This window comes from Lolium perenne, chromosome 6 (assembly GCF_019359855.2).
Source record: "Lolium perenne isolate Kyuss_39 chromosome 6, Kyuss_2.0, whole genome shotgun sequence".
Lineage (NCBI taxonomy): Eukaryota > Viridiplantae > Streptophyta > Magnoliopsida > Poales > Poaceae > Lolium > Lolium perenne.
Window position 1 is genome coordinate 22,143,071 of NC_067249.2, and position 22,405 is coordinate 22,165,475.

Sequence of the window (22,405 nt, forward strand, 5' to 3'; positions counted from 1 at the left end):
CATAAGAAGGATAACTGATTGTCTCTGACACATATGAATAACTATCTTGCGAGATGCAAGGCATGCTAATAAGGATCACACTCTTGGCATTTACAAATATTTATTAAAATCCATTAACTAATCCAAATGATATATGTGGAGGGAGAATGTCATCGGCCGTCAGCATCTTCGCTTTCCATTAACACATGTTGTCACCTCAACTCTTTCAAATAAATCTGAAGCAGTAGGCTCAGTTTTCCAATAAAACAGACCAAGTATCAAATACTTTATAAACCACGACAAGCATTTGTAATAAAACATTTATAATGTGTATATCACATATACCCTTTTTCCGTCGATGACTTTTCTTGCCATTGGTTCTAGTTTCATAGTTCTTTAACTAAGTCAGGAATTCATGAGAGGTGAATGATTTCATTCTCATGACATATACCAAGACACAATCTTTGTAGTGTGGAAGTGAACAAAACCCCATCTATCACAAATTGGTCTTTCATCCAGTAGTCCAAACATGCACTAGATGATGTGATTGACACTTAGTGTCTACCTTTGAAGCTGTGCCGATGGCCGTGAAGATCTGGGGAGGCATATTGAATTGGGATCATGTAATCACCTGAAACATTCTTAGGGATAATGTTTTCTAGTTCGAACTCATTAATAATAATTTGAATAAAACGTGAACTCACAAAAATTATGAACTTAATCTTGAATGTCTCTGCAACATCTTTGTAGATCATATCATACCCAATGTTGAATTATGGTTCTTTTGTGTGTAATAAGAAACTTAAAATTGATGGGTCTAATTTCATAGATTTGTACCAACACCTGAGGTACACCCTCATTAAGTAATGACATGTTCTATGTAATACAATAATTTCTAGGAGATGAAGTCAAGAACTCCACGAGTGATAATGATAGTGGTGATTGTCGTACTCACCATAATTTGTTCATGTGCTATGCTTTGATGAAGTATGAGTGTCTGGACAGGTTTCTTTCAACTAAGTTGGAAGTGGACACCTTCCTTAAGGAGCCACTTGGAAACCATGCATTGGATCAACCATGCATTGGATTCATGGACGCCTGGACGCGTGAGGTCGGTCAGGGTCGCTTCATCAAACAATGTCGTAGTATGAACAAGTACACGTGAGAGGGTAACAATTATAGAATCGATTCCCGCATGCATTCTAACCGTATAAGAATACTACGCATAGATTGGCTCTGATACCACTGTTGGGGATTCATAGCAGAAAACAAAATAATTCTAACTAACACAACCCGGTTGCCCATATCTATCTAGGAGTATTGGAGTAACAAAGATGATATCGGTGACGTACCCTCGTAGACCGATAGTGGTTAACATTCTGCTAGAACATGGTTGATGCAGTCGTACTCCGTCGCCGACCTCAGGGTCGTGTAGAAGTCCTCTCGTATCACCATGAGTACCGCAAGTGCAACACCTTGTAGTTTCACACACATACGATGCTCAACGACTCTCTCGGCCTCAGACCCAGCTAATGTTGTGGAAGAAGATATTTTGGATCCAAATCCTGGTAGTGCTCCTGTGTACTGGGTGGAGTCAACTCCCTCCGTGTGCAGCTCTTCGAGGAACCACACGCGGGAGAGAAAACTAGAGAGAGAGGGGAGGAGGAAAAACTCCCAAAGGGGGATTGTGTGTGGAGAAGGGAGCCCTTGGGGCCTATTTATAGGAGTCAAGGGGGAGAGGTGGGGCCACCTTTCCTTTGCCCCATGGCAACTAGGGTTACGGTTTTGGGGGGCACCGGTGCCACCAAGTCAGCCCACCTTTTCCTTTTCCTTGGCCCTGCTCAGCCCCCATTGGGCCACCACAGGGTGGCCCCCTTTTAGGGGTTTCCTATTTTCCTTTTTATATTTAATTATTTAATTCATGTAATTAAATAATAAACATATTTGCGAGTCTCCGAACTATTCTTTTGACCCCGGAACTATTCCGACGGATCTTCGAAACAATTCCGGTGTTCTCTTACTATTCTTCAGTGTTTCCAATGAATCCAAAACAATATTAAGTTTGGTTGAACCTTAGTGTGTTTCCATACGGTTCAAGAATGACGCAGAAATGACCGAGACACTCTCCGATCAATGATCACTAGGGTGTTCTGGACAACAATAATGACCCCTGTGTATTCTACAAAGATGTGTCAATCATCTGAACCATTACATCGTATCCCATTACCTTTGTTACTTTGATACCGGCATTCGTTCGAGACTTGATCATCGGTATCATCATACCTAGTTCCATCTTGTTACCGACAAGGCTATTCAACTAGTTTTGTTCGATTCCATCCTCATGACCTATTCATGTGTTGCAACTTGGATGTAATCTCACCAAGTGGGCCTAGAGTATCTTCGCGCCACACGGATGAACAAAACCCACTCTTGACTCATACGCCTAAGCTCATTCCATTGGATACCCAAATACACCTTTATGATCACCTTGCTATAGTGTGACGGTTGATGCAGCCAAAGCACACTCCGGTGATAGTGATTAGATATGATCTCATGGTCTAAGGATTAGGTTACTACACTTTCATAAATATCGTAATGCTGAACTTGATGTGACTTTGATCACATTACAATGCATATATTTGGGAATGTCCACCATATCATTCATCCAATGATATGACTAGATTGTCAATGACGTGTGTGTCCATGATCGGGAAACCTCGATCATCGATTGACCTCAATGAACTAGTTTGTGAATGCTCACTAGGGACCCTGGTTTGTTTACAATACCACACGTGTATCAATGGTTCCAATTAATACAGTTATAGCATGGCATGAAGCTATTATGAATTGTTGATATATAATAATAAACACTACTTATTATTTGCCTCTAGGGCACTATATCCAACATAATGGGATTACACTTTTACAACCTCATTATGTTGAGAAGGTGTTAAGCAGATTTGGCTATGTTGAGTGCAAATTTGTCCCACGCCTTAAGATCCTAGTGTGTTGCTTCAAAAGAATGTATTTAACTTGCTCTAGGAGGCTTGCCATCTTGTTTGTTGTGAGCAAAACTTAGCCGGTTTGTGGCCAACCCGGGAGATGATCATTGCCAGGCTCTTGAACAAGTAACGCGCTACCTAAATGGAACCATGAGCTACAGAATTCATGATACCGGTTATCCAAGGGTACTTGAAGGGTATAGTGATTTAAATTGGATCTCAGATGCTGCTGATGTGATGAAGGCCACAAATGGATATTTAATCACTCTTGGTGGTGACTCTGTTTCATGGAAGTATCATGAACTATGATAATCAAACTATTGTCACACTGAACAATTCTAAGGATAATAGGAAGAGTTCAAAGCATGTCAAGAGGAGATTGAAACCTGTCAGAAAACTAAAAAAAACTCCAGAGTGGTAGCATTGGATTATGTCCAGATAGATGATAATCTATCATATTTTTTCACGAAAGAACTATCAAGAAACATGATAGACCTCGCATCGAAAGAGATGGGTTTGAGACCCATTTGAATTGCCGAGGGGGTAACCCAACCTGTGTGATCGGAAATCCTGTGAATTAGATCATTGGAAAACAAAGAGGGGCAACTGAGTTGAGAGAAATTTTATACTCCCACTCAGCTGTGGATGCAATTCTCTCATAGTTATGTTATGGCAAATGGTTATTTAAATTACTTACAGGGGAAGGAATGTGGCAAATACTCTTACAAAAGAAGTACTTCAAGGATAAAACATTGCCGCAAGTTGAGACAAAACCAATGGGTTCTCCTTTTTTTTTTGGAAAGGTTTAATGTGAGTTAAATGATGCTTCTTTAATAGAGGTTTTTTAAATTGGGAGATGAAAGTGCGGTTTTGGGAGGATATTTGGCTAGGTGATTCTTCTCTTGCGCAGCAATGCCCACCATTATAAAACATTGTACAAGATTTTTTTTTGTATGGTTGCATGGTGATTACATTTTTTTGGGGGGAAATAATGGTTCGCCGAGTGTGTTAGAAAACACATGGAAACCCATTGCCTCCCATTTTCGTCTACTAGCCGTCGGTTCGTGAGAACGGAATGTGGCACCATATAAAGTCTTTGTCAAGTTCCGAGAAGAATACAGTAAGCAAACCTGCTTGCCAACGGGATCCCTGCCGTTTAGGCTTTGCTGAGTTGGAGAGGGTCTTTGCTGAGTATTTTGGCCACTCGACAAAGCCATTGTTTCCCACGGTGTCTCACCGTCAGATGCATGGGTTGTGAGGCTACGCTTACAAGAAATAGAAAGCCCACGGTTTAAAACCATGAGGCTTGTGTGCTTCTATAGGCCCACAAATTTCACAACAGTGTAAACTCCCGAAGAAGTACTCTGTTATTTACTCTCAAAAAAAAAGTACTCTATTATTGTTTAATCTCAGCCATCATATGCAAATCACAGGCACAAGCCTTAAAACATTTACACGATGGGTTGCCCAAATTGAGGACAGACAACTGCAACGACCATTCCCCACATATTTGGCAACTAGAAATAAACAACCGTTGATTAAATCCTCATCGGAGACATAGAGATTCGTCCGTTGCTCAGATCAGAAACCCGGAACGACTTGGTAAGCTCGCGAATTAGCCGCCCTTTTAGCTTGTTCAACTCAATATAAACTACTAGCTAGTAATCCTCCTACTAATTTAGGACTAGAACAATGCTAGTTCTTCCACAATTTCGCGCCTCGACTTAGAGGGTAGATTAAGGCAAATGTGAGTTTCATCCAGGCAGCTCATAATTATGTGTTGACTTTGATTTACACCAAAGAAAATGTCAATGAATCCCGACCCATTCATCATGTGCATCTGCTGGCATCGGCCGCCTGATGTCAGCATTAGAATCAGCCCTGTCCTTAGTTCCTTACGCAGTTACGCTATGTGTTCTGATTTGTTCTTGGTATGGGATACCATCATACCAGCGTTCTGCTGCTCGGCTGCTATATGCGTTCGCGTCAAATCGAATACTTTGTTGGTCTTACTAATTAGATCTCGGCCGTAATCATTAGTACCCATTCGTACTCGTTGAATTGCGAAGATACAACATGTGTGGACTAAGGGCATGTCCAACGGGCGCGACGCATTTCAGACACCCAAAATGTCCGCGAGCATCCTTTTGCGTCGCAAATGGTCGCGCGTCCGTTTGCGTCTGGGGCTGGCTCCAGCGGGGTGACGCACTTTCGGCGCAGGCCAGATTTCAAAAAAGAGATTGTAGCCTAAAATTTACACAAAATTACAGCCGCAAATTGAGGTCTGCAATATGTTCATCACACTTTGCACAAGGTACGGCGCAACGTGGAGCAAAAGGGGCACAACAAGGCCTGAACAGCAATAAAAAAAGTCCAAAAGGAGGCCAAGGTGCTGGGCGCATGGCGATGGCGATCAGGCGTCTCGCGCGCGGATTTCGGCGCACATCTTCATGAACCATGCCCTGGTGTCGTTGTCGACGCCGCTTAAGTCGGCAAGCATGATCCTTGTGTCTTCTGCATGGGTCTTGGCCTCGGCGTCCATCCTCCTCGCCTCGGCGTCACGCAATTTGGCCTTGGCGTCTGCCTTTTTGGCCTCGACGTCCATCCTTTGGACCTCAATGACCTCCTTCGCGAGGTTGTGGTAGATGGCAGCTGCGGCCTCTTTTTCCAGACGCCTCTTCTCGTCCCTAGCAGCCAAGGTGGCAAGATTCCCGACCATTATCTTCTCCATGCTCTGGGTGAACACAATGGCCTGCACCTCCCGGGTTAGATCAACCTTGGTAGCCTTATGGCCTCGGGGACGAGGTGGAAGGGCTGGACGGCCTTGATCGTCATTTTCGCCGTCGAGGTTGACCGCTGTCCCATTCCTCACAGCTTCGTTATAGGACGCAAAGCTTGTCATCCACTTGTTGGCGTCCTTGAGCACGTCCCAGCAATGGACCATATGGAAGCCCTTCTTATGCGTCGCCCTGAACTTCTCTAAGGCGCGGGATACCTGCAATCATAGCCGCCAATGATGTACATAGAATGATGCAAATAGTGTAAAATGATGATGGTTGTATCGTGTTTACCACTGAAACGATGCCAACGCCGCTTACGGGGTTGTTCTTAGCATGTTTGATCGCCGAGCAGAACTTGCTTGTCTCTTGTTTGATGTAGTTCCATCTTTTTCGGAGGGACTCTTCCGTCCGAGGACTTGGGATATGGTAGGGCGGGTGCATCTTGGTCTCGTTGTACTGCTGCAAGACCTTGGCCCAATAAACCTTGCCCTTTTGCTGCGCGTCATTAACACAGTCATGGATCGTTGCCAGCCACGCTTCGCACAAACACTTGTCCTCGTCGTCCACGAAGCCTTGTGTCCTACGGCTCTCCCCTTCTTCTTGGTAGAAATTTCCGTGGGGACAAGCTGTGTTGGCGCGTCGTTGAAGTCGTCGACGGACACGGGTGTTGGCTGCGTCTGCTGGGTGGTGAACAGCCATGCGGTTTCGATGTCCTCCGCATCTTGCGTTGGTGCCCAGTCATCATGTGGGCCTGTCCCGGCCCGATCATCGCCAACGCAGCCGTCGCCGAAGATCATGGCCTAGATGTCTGTCTCATGGCGGTCCTTCCAATAGGCCTACGAATGACCGGACGTCAGACGCATGATTCACGGTAGTCGCACATATTGAGAGAGCTCACGTACCGGGTCGTCCATCGTCGGGGCAGGCGGCGCCATTTCATCGAACTAGATGCGGGGTTGTGGCATGCTCTCCTCCAGCACCTGGCGCGTCTTGTGTGTCGCGCCCGGGCAGGTGTCACCGCTTCTAGGCGTCCGATTGAGATCGGGAACCGCCGCCCCGTTGAACTGCTCCAGTGCCCCGGTCAACTGCACCGGTGGCACGCCGGAGGCGAACCGCGATGCCGGGTGGACCTGCAAGGGAGCGGGAGTTCCAGGACGCAGCTGGGAACTTACCGAGCTCACCGACGAGGCCGGAGGAGCAACGCAGACGATCCCCTCTCTCTTGACGAGCATGTAGCCCTCCGCTAAGCTCGGATGGAGGGCTACTTGCGCGACGCCTGCTTTGATCTGCATGTGCCAGACCTGCTGGTTGGCGGCCGCGACAGTCTTGTTCTTCTGGTTCTTGCGCCGGCCGCGACGCTTCGCGGCCTCGATGATTTTCTCCTCCTTGGAGAGCACCTTCTTTGCCGCCTTCGGCTTTGCCTCCCGGCTGCCGCCGGTGGCGGCCCGCTTTGCTTCCGCCGGAGCTGCACCCTCCATTGTGGCTATGGTCGTGGCTACGGGGGAGTGTGGGGCGGCGGCGGGTGCGAGGGTTTGCTCCGCATCCATGGCGGTGGTTGCGGCGGCGAGGACGTCCATCGCTTCTGCTCGCGCCGGTCTAGTTCGATATTTCGCGTGGGGAATGGCCACTGGCGGGAATAATATCGGCCTCCCTGCCATTGACGCGCGGGTCCTACGTCTTTTTCGGCAGGCACTCGGCGCGACCGCGGTCGCGGAGACGCAAACCTGGCGCATATTTGGGCCAGGTTTGCGTCTCCGCGGACGGCCCGGTCACTTTGGGTCGCCCCACTGGAGCAGTGTCCAGACGCATTTTCGGTCACGGCGGATGAAAACTGTCGCTCATCGTCCGTTTGCGTCGCACCGCTGGAGATACCCTAACGTGGTGGCTTTATTTTTCCGCGGGTGGTTCAACTCGCCATGCGATACAGGCTCCAATCATTTCATGTCGATAGGTAGGTTCAGAATGTACATAAATAGGGGCCTCGAGCTTGCGCAGACAGCATCAAGCAATCGCAAGCCAAGCTACACAATGCTGCAGGGAGCCTCCTCCTCGCTGCTAGTGCTGCTCGTCGTACTAACAACGATCACATACTACCTCGTCCAGAGGTTTAGGCCAAAGAGCCGATGCTCGTCGTCGGCGGCGCCGCTCCCACCCGGGCCTCAGCCGTGGCCGGTGGTGGGCAACCTGCCCGAGATGATACTGAATAAGCCGGCCGTGTTCAGGTGGATCCACCTCGTGATGAAGGAGATGGGCACTGATATCGCCTGCTTCCGGTTCGGCCGCGTCCACGTCATCTCGGTCACTTGCCCTAAGATAGCCATGGAGGTGTTCAAGAAGCAGGACGCCAACTTCGCGTCCCGTCCGCTCACCTTCGCCTCCAGCGCCGCCGGCGGAGGGTACAAGGAGGCCGTGCTCTCGCCCGTGGGCGACCAGTGGAGGAAGATGCGCAGAATGCTTGTCTCAGAGGTCGTCTCCCCTTCCCGCCACAGGTGGCTCCACGACAAGCGCGCCGACGAGGCCGACCATTTCACACGCTACCTCTACAACAAAATCGCTGGCGGCGCCGCCGCCGTGGACGTCAGGCACGTCGCGCGGCATTTTACTGGCAACGTCATCCGTCGACTCCTCTTCGGCAGCCGGTACTTGGGAGAGCCACAGCCTGACGGCGGGCCGGGGCGGATGGAGCGGGACCAGATTGACGCCTCCTTCGCCGTCATTGGGGGCCTATTCTCGTTCTGCGTCAGCGACTACCTCCCATGGCTAGTCGGCTTCGACCTCGACGGCCACGAGAAGATCGTCAAGGAGGCTAACGCGACGCTGGATAGGCTTCACGACACGGCCATCGACGAGCGGTGGAGGCAGTGGAAAACCGGCGAGAGGAAGGAGGTTGAGGACCTCCTCGACGTTCTCGTGACGCACAAAGACGGCGATGGCAACCCGTTGCTAACCATTGAGGAGGTCAAAGCACAGACCAAGGTAATCAGTTATAGTACTGTACATGAAAACGTGCATGAACGAGGTTGACCGTCCCCATCGACCCTCTTACGCAAGTAGTAAATGATTTACTAATCAATCTATCAGCACACTACGCGTTAGATTCCATTTTTTGTTTGAAAATGACTAGTCCTTCCTGTTTTGTTCCAAGTCAACTATCATGCTTATGATTGACCTAATTTATATATTAATACATATATTGGCTTCTAGAGTACTACAGAATAAGTACAACATAAAAACATATTTCATGATGTAATTAGTGATATTGATCTGTTAATGTAGATGTTGATATTTTTCTATGAGCTTGAACAAAATTTAAAATATTAACTTAGGGATGAAGCAAATAACAATTGTTTTTTGGGATGGAGCGGATATGGTTTTCTTGGCCAGTAACACCTCTTCTCGGGGCGGTTGGCAATCATAGTTACCGAATAGCAACCCTCGTACTACCTCCATCTCAAAGCTTAAGGCTTATTTTTTTAGAAAGTTAAACCAAGTAAAGTTTGACCAAATTTTTAGAACAATCTATCAACAAATACAATATTTTGTATATACCATATGAAAATATATTTCATTATCTATTTAATGATATTCATTTTGTCTTTTGCATGTTAATCATTTTTGATAAAAGCGTAGTCAAACTTGACATAGTTTGACTTTCTAAAATTAATATAAACCTTAAGCTTTGAGATGGAGATAGCAGTACTCAGTAATTAAATCACTAGTAATAATATGTTTATTTCCATTAATATACTTACTTGTGTGCACTAAATTTGTGATTCATGCAGATCATAATATTAGCGGCGGTTGACAACCCGTCCAATGCCGTGGAGTGGGCTCTCGCGGAGATGGTGAACAACCCCGAGTTACTTCGGATTGCGGTGGAGGAGATGGACCGGGTGGTGGGTCGCGAGAGGCTTGTGCAAGAGACGGACATCCCACGGCTTAACTACGCCAAGGCGTGCATCCGCGAGGCATTCCGGCGGCATCCCGTTGATCCATTCAACTTGCCACATGTTGCACTTGCTGATACCACAGTTGCCGGCTACCGTGTGCCCAAGGGCAGCCATGTTCTCATAAGCCGGGTCGGCTTGGGGCGGAACCCCACTGTATGGGACGAACCACAACTGTTCAAGCCAGAGCGCCACCTGGAAGATGACGTCGAAGTGGTGCTCACAGAGAATGAGATGCGGTTCATCTCATTTGGCATCGGACGTCGTGGCTGCGTCGCAACATCGTTGGGGACAGCCATGACCGTCATGCTCTTCGCCAGGCTCTTGCAGGGATTCACTTGGAGCAAACCATCTGAGGTGACGAGCATTGATCTTAGCGAGTCAAAGAACAATCTATACATGGCGAAGCCGCTGGTATTGCATGCTGAGCCACGCCTGCCGGTGCACCTCTACAATCTACAGCCATAAAAAAAACATCCATCATCAGCCTTCTTGATATTACTCTAGATTTATCGAGCCTGGATGTAGAGGTCTCTAAAAGGAAGAAGTTTATCTTATTGTTATAATCAGTCTATCTACTGAAAAGATTGTAGTATGTCACAAATTTATCTTGAAATATTATTAGTGTTGTGGTAAAAAAAATCAGGAACACAAATAATTAGGAAAATAAAGGGCTAGACTCGAGCGCGGACGTGTCCATATTTGCCCCATCTCATGCACACACGTAGTTGCCACGATATTTAGATGGTCGGTCCTGGCGACTTTCCAAGTGGCAAATATTATTTTTATTGTCACACACCATATACTTGAAGACCCGATGACTAGCGATGCGTTCATTCTATGGAACTAATTAATATACTCAGGTTTGCTCTAAAATTCCAACTAGTGCGAATCTTTCGCTCCCTGGAAGTTGCAACGGAAATTCGATTGTGGGCCCTGGCAATTTCCAATTGCAGTTTTAAAACAATGTCATTCACCGTACACTTGAAGATCCGACAGCTGGCGAGGCATTCGCTCTGTGGAACTAAAAATCTTAAGTTCGCTCAATATATTATTATAATTTTTTAATCTAGTGCCAAATATGTGTTGTTATTCTCATAATTTAATAAAATGTGGAAATCATGCATGAGTTTCAAGGCTGGATTAACTGAGCCCTAAGAAAATCACAACTGAATTAAATGGAAATTGGGAAAACAAGTACTTCTCGTACTAAGTGGAACAATATTCAAGAATGGAAGGAACAGTCCCAACGGAAACATTCAATTAAGGGCATGTGCTATGGTTGATAAGACTGTCTTATCTAAATTCTGCCACGTAATCTAGATATAACAATAAAACATGATGTACAATGGGTTGTTTTTTAGTCTTATTTTTAGTAACTAGATATCCTAAATTTGTGGTGAGAGAGATTGTGCTAAGAGATCATCTCTTAGCTAAGAGAAGGCAAAGTCTTTTTTTTATCTTTTCTCTTTCCTCCACCTCAGCATTTATCCTACGTGGCACTGCTAAGATATCACCATTGCACTTGCATTTCACAACCTCCATGGTGTCAAGGTCGACAGAGAGCAACCATGCGTTGGTTCTTAGAGCAAGGATGGCAGATGTCATGCCGGCTGCGACAATCTCCAAATCACCGCCGCGAAAGTACTCCTTGTACCCTGCGAGACCTTTTTGGTAGCCTCGATCAGGTCGAGGCTCTTCCGGAGCACCCACACGCCGGCACCATCGCCGTAGAAAGGTTTGTCAAAGACACGGAGGCTGCTGCCCTGCAAGCTGATGGCAGTCATGTTCCTGCTGTCCTGGCAGGCGATGACTCGCACGGTCGACGCCCGGACGAGGTCCGGCAACTCGATGGTACCGAACACGTCGTCGAATTTCAGCAACGACGACCCATCGCCGTCGTCGGTGAAGAAGTAGAGAGAGCACGCGTTACGGCCGACGAAACGCAGCGAGCTCGCGCCGCGAACGTGCAAACGTGTTGGGCTCTTGGCGACGCACCAGCCGGGCTCCCTGGTGCCCGAATTCTTCCTGTGCCGGCGGCAGTCCAAGACGCAGGCGGTCACGGCGCCGATATCGTCGTGAGGCAACCCGTCGAGCTCCTCGTAGAGCATGCAGGTCACCCTGAACTCTGACATGGTAGGCTGCCCCCACCACCGGCTATTGACGCCGGCGCAGAGGTGCACGCCGATGCAGCGGTGGCGTCTCTCTCATCTCCTCGAAGCGGGGGAGCAGCCTGTACCTCCTGGTTGCCGGCTCGCAGACGGCGAGGTCGGGGAAGCTGCGCCGCCTCCACCGGGCGCGGGGATGCTGGCGTCGCTGTCCGCGACCTCCCACGCGCAGCCACCGCCGCCGGGGAGGAAGTCGAGGGAGAAGTGGCGGCTGTCGACGACGTCGCCGAGCGTCGCCGCTGGCGAGGACGGGACGAAGACGGGGCCGTTTGGCGGGGACGTCCGGTTGTACTAGTTCCCCGCCGCCGGGTACCGCCGGCCGGAGTCGTTGGCGTGGACCAGCAAGCGGGTGTACGCGGTGATGTGCCGGCACCACCGCTTGCACGTGGCGGCGGCACGGACGGCCGTCACGGGCGAGCTGACGCGCCAGAGGATGCGCCTGAGGAGATCGGCGGGGATGTCGTGGAGCGTCGTCGCCGGCGGCGGCATCTTCCTATCGTCCTTGCCCGTTTTCATATTGTGTGTGCGTTGCTGTCCTACTGTTCCGGCTGGCTCTGTTCTACGAAGTGAACGTGCCGCGCGCGGCCTCCGGGTACTCCACCAGCTCCGGTTGGAGATGCGCACGGTTTGGTTTGGGTTGGAAATCGATCAAAATCTACCGGACGGAGCCGGCCATTCCGTTCCGTCGAACAGCAGGTCGGCCCTGTCTAATTTTTTTGACAGCGGTTCTGGTTAACCAAAGGAAGACAACCACCTAAAACCCTGACCTAATCTTGTAGAAAAATACTATTTTTTAATAAAACCTCCACCCATTGATCGGTTTTCCACCCCTCCTAGCACCGGCAAGGCCGGACGGAGGAGGGGGAACCGATCTGTGATGGAGCAGGAGGTGGAGGCGGAGGCTATGTTTCTTTCGAGCAGTGGCACAAACACGATACTTCTGCAAGCGCCAATGAGCGGATGAGCTGGAGGGGCTTATCCAGGGTGTCGAGTGGCGAAAGACGGAAATAATTTGAGGGAAGGGGACTCCAAAAATTATGCATATACGAAAATAGTCCGGATGCATTAATGCTATATATAATTCTAACACGGTCACTTGGTATAATAAAAATAGAAATATATTTGAGTATAAGCAGAACTTAAAAACTAAACCAAAAATGAAGCTTTAATGATCTATAGAATTCATGGGCAATGGAAAAGCACAGTCACTTTTTACTAGGTCTTTGGTAATTTTATCGTTCAAGTCTTCAAGTAATCAAGAAGCCGCCGTGGACATATTGTTGCACAACTCCGTTTTGATGATCTTTGTTGGCGAGAAAGCCTTTTCAATTGTTGGCGTTGCCAACATTGAAAGCAATGCCATCTGAATGACGCGATAAACCACAGGAAACATGATTGCAACTTTCAAATAGCAAGACAATCTCTAGTCTTTAATCATCCTTGTAAGAATGATAAATAGCTCAAGGTTATAGTGTATATGCTTATGCATATAATAAGATCCTTAATAAATATCTGTAAGACGAGAAATTGCATTCATATTGAACTTAGAAATGAAGCCTATTGAGTCAACACAAGAGAAGTTCTAAAGCAACTTTCAAGATAGTTCATTAAATCGAGATTCAAAATCAGAGGTAATTGAGTCTATAGCAACATAGAAGGTGTCCGTGCTGTAAAATATTAGTAGTGAAGCTTCCCCTCTTCGATTTTTCTCATTTTGTTACCATTTTATCATACTTAGGATTGTGATGGCACTTTATGCGCAAATAGACATCTTTAAAGGCTCTGGACCAGCATTTTTCCAACTGAGCAAACATGTTCTCACATCCTTAAACAAAAACATTGATTGAAATAATATGATTATTATTTTAAATCAGTAAAATATATGAATCCAAAGTATAACTTAGAACATAAACCATTGTATATCTAGAGCTAGTTTCAGCCATAGCCCGTAAGCTAGGAAAAATACCCTAAAGTACTCCTTAAATACACCACCTACAAAAATATTTAGAGTCGGATTTTGTTAGATTGAGAATTAGATACTGTAAAACAAAAAAAAAAGTTGGTTTCCATGCTTCCGATTTAAAATCGGTTCTGTGCAGTATTTACAAAAGCAAGCATATCTTTTATACGAAGTCCGTTTGTGAGTGTATACCACATAAACCGTGACAAAGGAGCCAATATGGCAAGCTATGGCATTTTCCATATAACTTATTTTTACCATACGTGTTAGATTGACTAAAGTATTATGAGTGACGTCTCATGAATGTTCTTTAGTAAACAACCAAGTATGATGTATGTAACTCAATTTTTGTATGTCTCCTTGGTCTATTATATTGTTTTGACTTTCGCCATACCAAAATTCGTCCTCCGCTATTGCACTCAAACTATTCACGAAAAATGCATGCATCTGACTATTTTTCGACAAAAATCAAGGTAGAAGGACTGCCCTACCTTGCCTTACTTTTTTTTTTTTGCGAAACACAGTACAATCAAAGACGCTCATACATACGCGCACACACTCACCCTACCCCTATGAGCACCTCCAAGATACTGCATCGAAGAACTGATCCGGCGGGTCTTGAGATTGACGAAGTCACCACAGGCGCCTCGCTGTCGACGGGAACGTCGCCTCCCACTGAAAAATATTCCGTCTTTATGAGACACCAAAGTGTCAAATCTGGGATTTGAACTCTGATGGGCTGGGGGTGCCACTGCCCTCCTAACCATCCAACCATAGGATAGGCTAGGCTGGTTCTCCCTACCTTGCCTTACTGAGATCTTCGCCCATTAACGTCGTCGTCCACCATAGTCCGCCCGATGATCCATGCATGAAGAAACTAGCGCAGACGGACGCATTGTTGGTCTGGTTTCGTGGCCTTGTGGTCATCGACCTGGTTTACCTGGCCATCAACGGTACCTGCTACCTGCACTGCACCGCCGTTCCTCAGCAGCAGGTCCGCCACCGTGGCGATGTGAGTACTTCAAGCTTCCCGTCACCAATAACCAAAGTCTGTCATGCATGGTGACCCTGAACGCCAGAGAAAGACGGAGGTCTGGTGAAAACGCTGACTTGGACGAAAGAGGAAAAGACTTTGAGCAAGAACGTAGCAGAATTTGGGAACAAAACAAAGAGTAAAATGCACTTTGAACAAATCAGCTTCTTACTTCGACGGTTTTTTTGCAAGAGTTATTTTTGTGTCGCACCAGGTCCGGCGCAATGAGATGTGCCCGCGAAAATCTGAGAAGCAATGTATGTTGATCGGAATATATATTTACACATACGTTTTTATGCACACGTTTTTTGTTTAAAAGTATGGCCATCTTGAATCCATGCTAAAAATAAATAAAAATGCCAGGCATAACTTTTGTTAACAAAGTGATCATGTTTTTCACATGTGTTTTTTTTAACAAAAGCAAAAGATTTACCTCTTCCATTAATTAAGAAGAGAGTGTATAGTTTTTAGGAGAAAATTGTGCGGAAACCTACAGCAAGTGGGTCAAACTCACACAAACAACACACCCACACACACTCACTACCAAGCCTAACAAAGATCCGAACAACATAGTCGCACCCACACAAGCCAACACAAGAGACCATGAAGTGACAAGAACGAACACTCCAAACATGACAAAGGCATGCCATGACACTAGGGTCACCCATTAATCAACAACGTATCCAACGTAGGCAACAACCAAGGTTGCGAGAAAATAGCAAACCTCTCTAGTGACAACAGCTCCAGACACCATTGCCAACATTTCTAACTTCGCAACCCCATCACCACTAGAAATCACATGCCTTCGAGACTCAGGCGTGAGAGATACCGGAGCGTCAACAACATCAATCTTCTCAAAACCAAGATCAGACGTGATCTCCAGCACCGGAGCCAAGATCCCATCAATGGTAACAACAGAACTTTTTTTTCCGAGAGGAACGTATCAATCACATAGAAGAAGAGGCCGACGGCCGATACAACTCCACACACACCCAAGACGATACATAGCCCAACAGCTTACAACACCCCGCTACAAACGACCCGATGAGAACGACCTGCCCCCAACATCCTACCAAAAGAGGTGAGTAGATGGAGCACGGAGCCACCGAACCGCATCACGAACCAAGCGAGACACCACCATAGCACGATCGCGACTCCAAGGCAGCCCGGACCAACGTACCTCCCCTCATGAGCCTAGAAGAGTCGGCGAGGAGAAGGCAGGATCCTTCGGAATTGAACAAGCAGCTGACTAGGTTGCATCCACCACGTCGTACATAGCGCCTCGAAGCCCCATGCCCTGGCCAGCAGCCAACACCGGCAGCGCATCACAAATTCCAGCCTCCAGATACACATCGGCCTCTCCCCAAGAAGCCCCGACAACGTCTTCAAGAAGAGAACGACGTCGTGGCGCCGCCGTCGCCTTGCCCGATGGACCGGACATAGGGTTTCCCCTGGCACCAGAGGAGAGGGAAGGCACGCTTGGTGACATAGGCATCCCCAATGGGCCAGCCAGAAAAGGTACCCGGGATTTACTGAAGGCCCACGACCCGAAGAATATGAAGACTCGGAAGCCCAATTTGTATTTAGGAAAGATAGAGTTGTATTAGGAAATATAGAGACATGTAAATCTACGGGTAAGACTCAGAGAGTCTCCCGGAATATGTAACCGTGTGTAATACGAAACCCTCGGCTCCGCCTCCTATATAAGGGGGAGTCGAGGGACGAAGAAGATCATCGATTCATTGTCAATAGAACCCTAATTTACTATTTGTCGAGTACTTTTCGGCTGAAACCCTCGAGATCTACTTGCCCTCTACTTCCAACTAAACCCTAGTCTACAAATCGTAGGCATTGATAAGTTAATCCCTTATCAGTTGGGGACCAAAGATCACGCCTTCAGGAAGGAAGCGGCGCCCTCAGGCGTCGCCGTGACCCGCACCGGAAGCACCGGGCAGAGCTTTCACCCTGGTCCTTCACCGTACCCCCGATGCCACCGCAGCGAACTGGAGGCGATGGACGGGGAAGCAGACGCCGGCTTGGACCACCACCAGAGAGGCAAGAAGCCACACCGGCCTCACGGTCGCCGAAGAGGAGAGCCGGCCACCACCGGCCTCACCGGCGGCTAGCAAGAACTCGAAGGAGGGAGCTACCTTGCCAGCCAACCACCACCGCTGGCGCGCCCACGCAGCACGCCGGAGACGGGGCTCCACGCGCCGCCACCACGCCCCGAAACCGTGGCCCGCGCCGGCCCACACAGGCCCAGATCGAGCCCGGCCGCCAGGCCCAACCACGGCCACCACGCGGCGGCGCACCGACCACTGCCGCCTCCATGTGCGAGAGGACGCCCCTGACGCGGCTCGCCGGCCGCCGCCGCGCCATGCCCCGCCGAACTCCGCCTAGTTGCACCGCCGCCATGAAGCAGAGCCGTCCCGCGCGGGCTTTGCCCGGCGGCACATGCTGGCGGCGGCAGGGGAGGGAGGGGAGAAGGGGGAGCGGGAAGGCGGGGCTAGGGTTTCTCCCCTTCGGCCGCCGCGGGGGACGACCAGGGGAGAGGGGTCTAGTGAGTTTTTGCCACAGCAGCACTGCCAAAATGCTCTGTTCGTAACAACAGAACTTTGAATTAGGAAAGAACACTAATGCAAATGATAATTCAACTTTAATCAGTCTAATTTAAATAGAGTAAGGTCCAAGGTCTTACACGGGAAACGAAATTCTCCATCGAGCATGCAAGCTTTTGGTCAAAGTTTTGTGGATTCACACTTCACTTCACAGCATTATTATATCTGACATTCTTCCCATGAATCCAAAGGTTTGGAAGTCACGTTTAAATATACTTCAACTCATTTTTCGTACCAAATAAGACTCCATCGGTCGTAAATTACTTGTTGCACATTTGGTAAGATAGTTATATATCTAAACACGTTTTAGTGTACAAATAGTACGAATCTAAATAAATCTACGACAATTAATTTGGTAAATAAATATTCCTATACAAGAAGAACAACGCTCACTGACTGCGGGTCCCACCAGTTGGGTTGCTGGCGGGTATATACCTCTACCTAGACAGCAGAGCGGCGGAGCCAGAAACCGAAATAAATCCCCACACCGGTCGCCGGGGCCGGCCACCGCGATTCACCGCCGCCGTCCGCCGCCGATCAGACGGCTCCTCACGCCCGCACGCGGTCTCTCGCGAGCTAGTGCGGTACTGTCGTCATCTTCTTCTTCGCCTAGCTCCTCCAGGAGGCGGCGGTCGTCGCCGTGGCCATGGACGCCTACAAGCTCTGGGTGCGGAAGAACCGGGACCTCGTCCGCTCCCTCGAGTCGCTCGCCAACGTAACCTCCTAACCCGTACCCCCGACCAGCTTCTTCTCCTCCTTCAGTCACGCGCGCGCAATCGCTTCCTGCGGTCCACGGGAGCTCCTGATCCCTAATCCGCGTGGTTGGTCGATACTTCAATCGTATGATTTGTCGATTGGGTAGGGCTGATCGCCTGGTGTTGCGCAAATTCGTGTGGTTCGGCTGCTTCCTGGGTCCCTGCAGACCACAAAAGGGGATTGATTCCGCAGTATTAACTATATCGAATTCCAATTTGGTTCTGCTATGTAGAGTCCTTAGGATCGTGAATTCCGGTCGCAAGAAACTGGGCTGTGAGTTTGCTTATGTTTGCTTGAAATCCTTGCAGGGTGTGACCTGGATACTCCCCGAGCGCTTTGGCAACTCCGAGATCGCGCCGGAAGCAGGTGCCGTCACTCCTTCAATATGTGTAGCAGCATTTAGTTCCACCACCCGATCTTTTTCATCTGAATCTTGTGTCACCAGTTTATATGTTTACTTACGGCTCATGGTGTTTGCAATTTTGGGTGTTTGTCCTTTGAGAAATGAGAAGTACTGAATTGAAGTGTCTCATGGTTAGCAACCGTGAATGTTGAAGTGTCTAATGGTTCGTAAATGTGAATGCTCAAGTGTCTATTGTGTGTTTGTCAGAGAAAAAATATGGTCTGTAGATAACGGTTTGCTGAAATGAATATATTTTGAACTGCTAGAAAGTATAATGCACCATGATGTAAAGGTACTGACTTGTGATAGGCTAAAATGTGAAATTCTAAATGTGAGATGTAAAGGCATGTGTGGATGGACGTTACCATGAGCCTTTTGTGATTCAGGAGTGGAATGTGATCATTACAATTTTCGGAGTCGAGATAATCTGTTTCATACACCCAGTACACATTTGTAGTTATCGAAAACTGTTAAAAACCCGTATTAGGTTAGCTTTTTGAGGTATTATGATAAAAAAATATTATTCATTACTGTCAGCTTTCTGATCATTTTGTGCATCCCAGATGCAACTTCCTGAGATGGCTTTAGCAATAAGTGATGAAACATGATGTAGAAATTCTTTTTCGTCATCAAGTGGCGCAGTTGGCTAAAAACTTCTGCACCATACTTGTAATAGGAGATTATCAGAAGTTTCCAGTGTATAATTTTGCGGATGTGGGGTGCACCCCATTGTTTGGTCAAAAATTGAGAAGATTGTCCTTTGCGACCTTGACCATATATACCATTTCCCTCAACCTTGTAAAATGATCTCATTATTTGTACGTAATTATCTAGTGAAAATGTATTTACACCGGTGTATAATGTATTATGCCGAAGCATATTTGCTCGTTACTCCTGAACCTGGCTACTTACCTAGCAAGTTACTGTATTACTAATCTGAAAATTAACATTTAGCTTAGCCCGTTAACTAGCTATAATCTTTCCAAGGTCACATGAGAAGCAAAACCATTTGCTGAGTAAGTAAGCGTGTATACACTAAGATAGGAAGATGACTTCTATAATATACTTGTTTGCTTTTATTGTATAAGAAGCTGTTGAGAGCTATGAGCTTGATAATTTGACATTAATGTGTCTTTGCTTTTTCTGAACAGTATATGCACTTCTTGGCATTGTAAGTTCTGTCAACCAGCATATAATTGAGACGCCAAACGATGGTCAGGAGCAATCTATCCCATGGCCTCTTGTTGTATCTATACTCAAAGATGCGGAGGCAGTTGTCGAGGTTGCTGCCCAGCACTTTGTTGGAGATGATCGCAAGTGGGGCTTCCTGGCTGTTACAGAGGCAGTGAAGTAAGACAATCACTTATGCATTCTTTTTCTGGGTTGCATATCTGATACTGCGATGCATTTCTAGCTTGGTTCAGACAAATGACAAATATTCTGCAACATTTCAGAGCATGTGTCAGATTAGCTGCTTTCAGGGAGAGTGGCTACAGGATGCTCTTACAAGGAGGGGAGGTGGAAAATGAAGAGGAGGATATTGTTGCAGACAATCATGGAGTCAAAAGTAACGGAGTGCCAGTCATCTATCCGATGAATGGACATGCCCAAAATGGCCATGAGATAGGGTCGAATGGTCTGGATGGAAAACCTGGATTTATATCTAAGAGTCTCGAGGGAAGAGCAGTAGCTGCTTTGAACAAGTTTGGCCAGAATGCAAAGATGATGTCAGATCCCATGTGGATGACCAGACTCCAACCTACTCCTGTTCTACCTGGTAACTTTTTTTTACATAAAACTATTTTAGTTCTCACATTGCCATAAGCATTCTATTGTTTGTCATAAGCATTCCATTAGTTTACTTATGGGATTATACTTCCTTCTACACTGACTTATATGTTATGCGCTGTTCAGTGATGGAAGTTGAGAAGCCAACTTTGGCAACTATTTGGTCTTCTAAAGGGGTTTCTGGGCGCCTATTCATGTTGGGGGAAGCCGTCCACATATTCAGACCACTTGTCTACGTCCTTATGATCAGGAAGTTTGGAATCAAATCTTGGACCCCGTGGTTAGTGTCATTAGCTGTGGAGATCACAAGCCTTGGCATTCACTCACATGCAACAGATCTAAATCATAGAGCCGGGAAAGTTCATCATCTCTCATCTGCTGAGAGGGATGAGGTGAGATGGTTTCGGTTCTATAATTGTTTATTTTTTGTCTGGTTCTCTGTTGCTGAACAGGCTGTTTTTCTTTGGATCAATTCCATCAGTTGAAAAGGCGAAAGATGATGTGGGCCCTTTACGTCATGAGAGATCCATTCTTCGCCAACTACACCAAGTAACCAACATTACACCCTGATATGATAATGTGCCGACTCTTGATTTGATTTTCCCTTTTATGCCCATGCTTACACTTGAGAATCCTAACAGGCGCCACCTCGAGAAAGCTGAGAAAGTGCTGAATCCAGTGCCGTTGGTTGGTTTCCTCATAGGTATGTAAACATTCTCCATATCTGGGCATTTCAGTCCTACGGAAACTTAGAGAGGCAGCATTCTGTAATAAGCTTTGCATGCTCAATTTATTGCAGGTAAACTTGTCGAGCTGGTGGAGGGGGCTCAGTCGCGGTATACGTACACATCAGGCTCATAAAGGAATTGGTTTAAGTGTGTACCAGCCTTCGCCGGAGAGCTTCGTCGCTGATTTGCCATGGTGGACCTTTGCTGGTTGGTGGGTTTTGTTTGTTTTTGTAGATGAGGATTTCAGTCGAACCCTGTCTGTGCATTGCAATTTCCTGGCCAGATCTGGCAATTGTCTTCTCAAGACATTGGCTGCTAAGTTGCAGCAACATAACCTCTCCTGTGGGGGCAGCTCGGAAGCTTTACTATATAGTAGTATATCAGTGTAATGCTACGTACGGATAGACATGCAGTGATACCATGTATGTACCAAAAAGAAGTGGAAAACCATGATAAATTCTTCAAGGAAACTCATACTTTGTGATGCTAATTGATGTTATTCTACCTCGCTGTATGCTATCACATTGGTCTACTGTTGGATCATTTACTGGAAAGGACTGAACTGAATTCCTTCTGTTGGTGATGACTGTCCCATATTATGCTCAATGTCAACTCAGAAGGGTATTTGGGTTAGGTTGGATCATGCTTTGGTTGGGGATGTCCATAAGGCTCTTCAGATTCAGAGATTGTGAATGGTTAAACTTTCGAATTGCCATTGTAATTCTTATATGTTTTTTTTAGAAGTTACCACGTGTCCATTTATACTAGCATCCGATTACAACGTGGAAACAAACACTCCAGAACACCAGCTGTTCTAACACTTTGCATAAAAGACCTCACAAAAATAGAAAAAATACAAAGAGGCCCTAGAGATCTTTGTGCAGAATGCCAACGAGCATCTCCTGCAACCGCCGCCGTCGAGGACGCTGAAGGGGAAGGAGATGAATCCAGCAAACCAAGACTCGGAGAAGCACCCTCACAGTCACCGTTGCTTTGTGGACCTCTAACCGCACCCGCCGAGCACGGCGGAGTTGCCTTGTTTGGGGAACATCGGCCGGGGAGAGCCCCGAGCTTGTCCGAGTCGCGACGCCACCGGAGCCAATCGACAGAGTCGATGGAAAACCGCAACATCGCCCATCCGTACCCATGAAGCCCGCGTCGGTGGCACTAGCCCCTGGAGTGTATCGGCACTTGATGCTAGCTTGACTCCTATACAGCTCCTCCCAAGCTCCATGGCAACGTT

General features: G+C 47.3%; 2 protein-coding genes across 2 annotated transcripts; both read left to right on the forward strand.

Moving 5' to 3' along the window:
• Positions 1 to 7,785: 7,785 nt before the first annotated feature.
• On the forward strand, positions 7,786 to 10,338 carry LOC127309770 (tyrosine N-monooxygenase). Its single transcript, XM_071822929.1, has 2 exons — positions 7,786 to 8,750; positions 9,557 to 10,338. Exons 1-2 carry the CDS (start codon positions 7,790 to 7,792, stop codon positions 10,174 to 10,176), a joined length of 1,581 nt encoding a protein of 526 aa, XP_071679030.1. The 5' UTR covers positions 7,786 to 7,789; the 3' UTR covers positions 10,177 to 10,338.
• A 7,596-nt stretch (positions 10,339 to 17,934) lies between these two features.
• On the forward strand, positions 17,935 to 21,666 carry LOC127308638 (peroxisome biogenesis protein 16). The gene is made up of 8 exons (XM_051339506.2): positions 17,935 to 18,202; positions 18,552 to 18,609; positions 19,798 to 19,996; positions 20,101 to 20,423; positions 20,561 to 20,826; positions 20,916 to 20,983; positions 21,076 to 21,137; positions 21,234 to 21,666. Exons 1-8 carry the CDS (start codon positions 18,134 to 18,136, stop codon positions 21,293 to 21,295), a joined length of 1,107 nt encoding a protein of 368 aa, XP_051195466.1. The 5' UTR covers positions 17,935 to 18,133; the 3' UTR covers positions 21,296 to 21,666.
• The last annotated feature ends 739 nt before the right edge of the window (positions 21,667 to 22,405 follow it).

Bases quoted from the DNA above. Each gene is read 5' to 3' on its own strand.
- LOC127309770 (XM_071822929.1), top strand. From the start codon at position 7,790: ATGCTGCAGGGAGCCTCCTCCTCGCTGCTAGTGCTGCTCGTCGTACTA. The intron at 8,751-9,556 runs GTACTGTACATG...TCATAATATTAG, and splicing joins GACCAAGGTAATCAGTTATA to CGGCGGTTGACAACCCGTCC.
- LOC127308638 (XM_051339506.2), top strand. From the start codon at position 18,134: ATGGACGCCTACAAGCTCTGGGTGCGGAAGAACCGGGACCTCGTCCGC. The intron at 18,203-18,551 runs GTAACCTCCTAA...AAATCCTTGCAG, and splicing joins CCCTCGAGTCGCTCGCCAAC to GGTGTGACCTGGATACTCCC. The intron at 20,984-21,075 runs GTAACCAACATT...GAATCCTAACAG, and splicing joins TTCTTCGCCAACTACACCAA to GCGCCACCTCGAGAAAGCTG.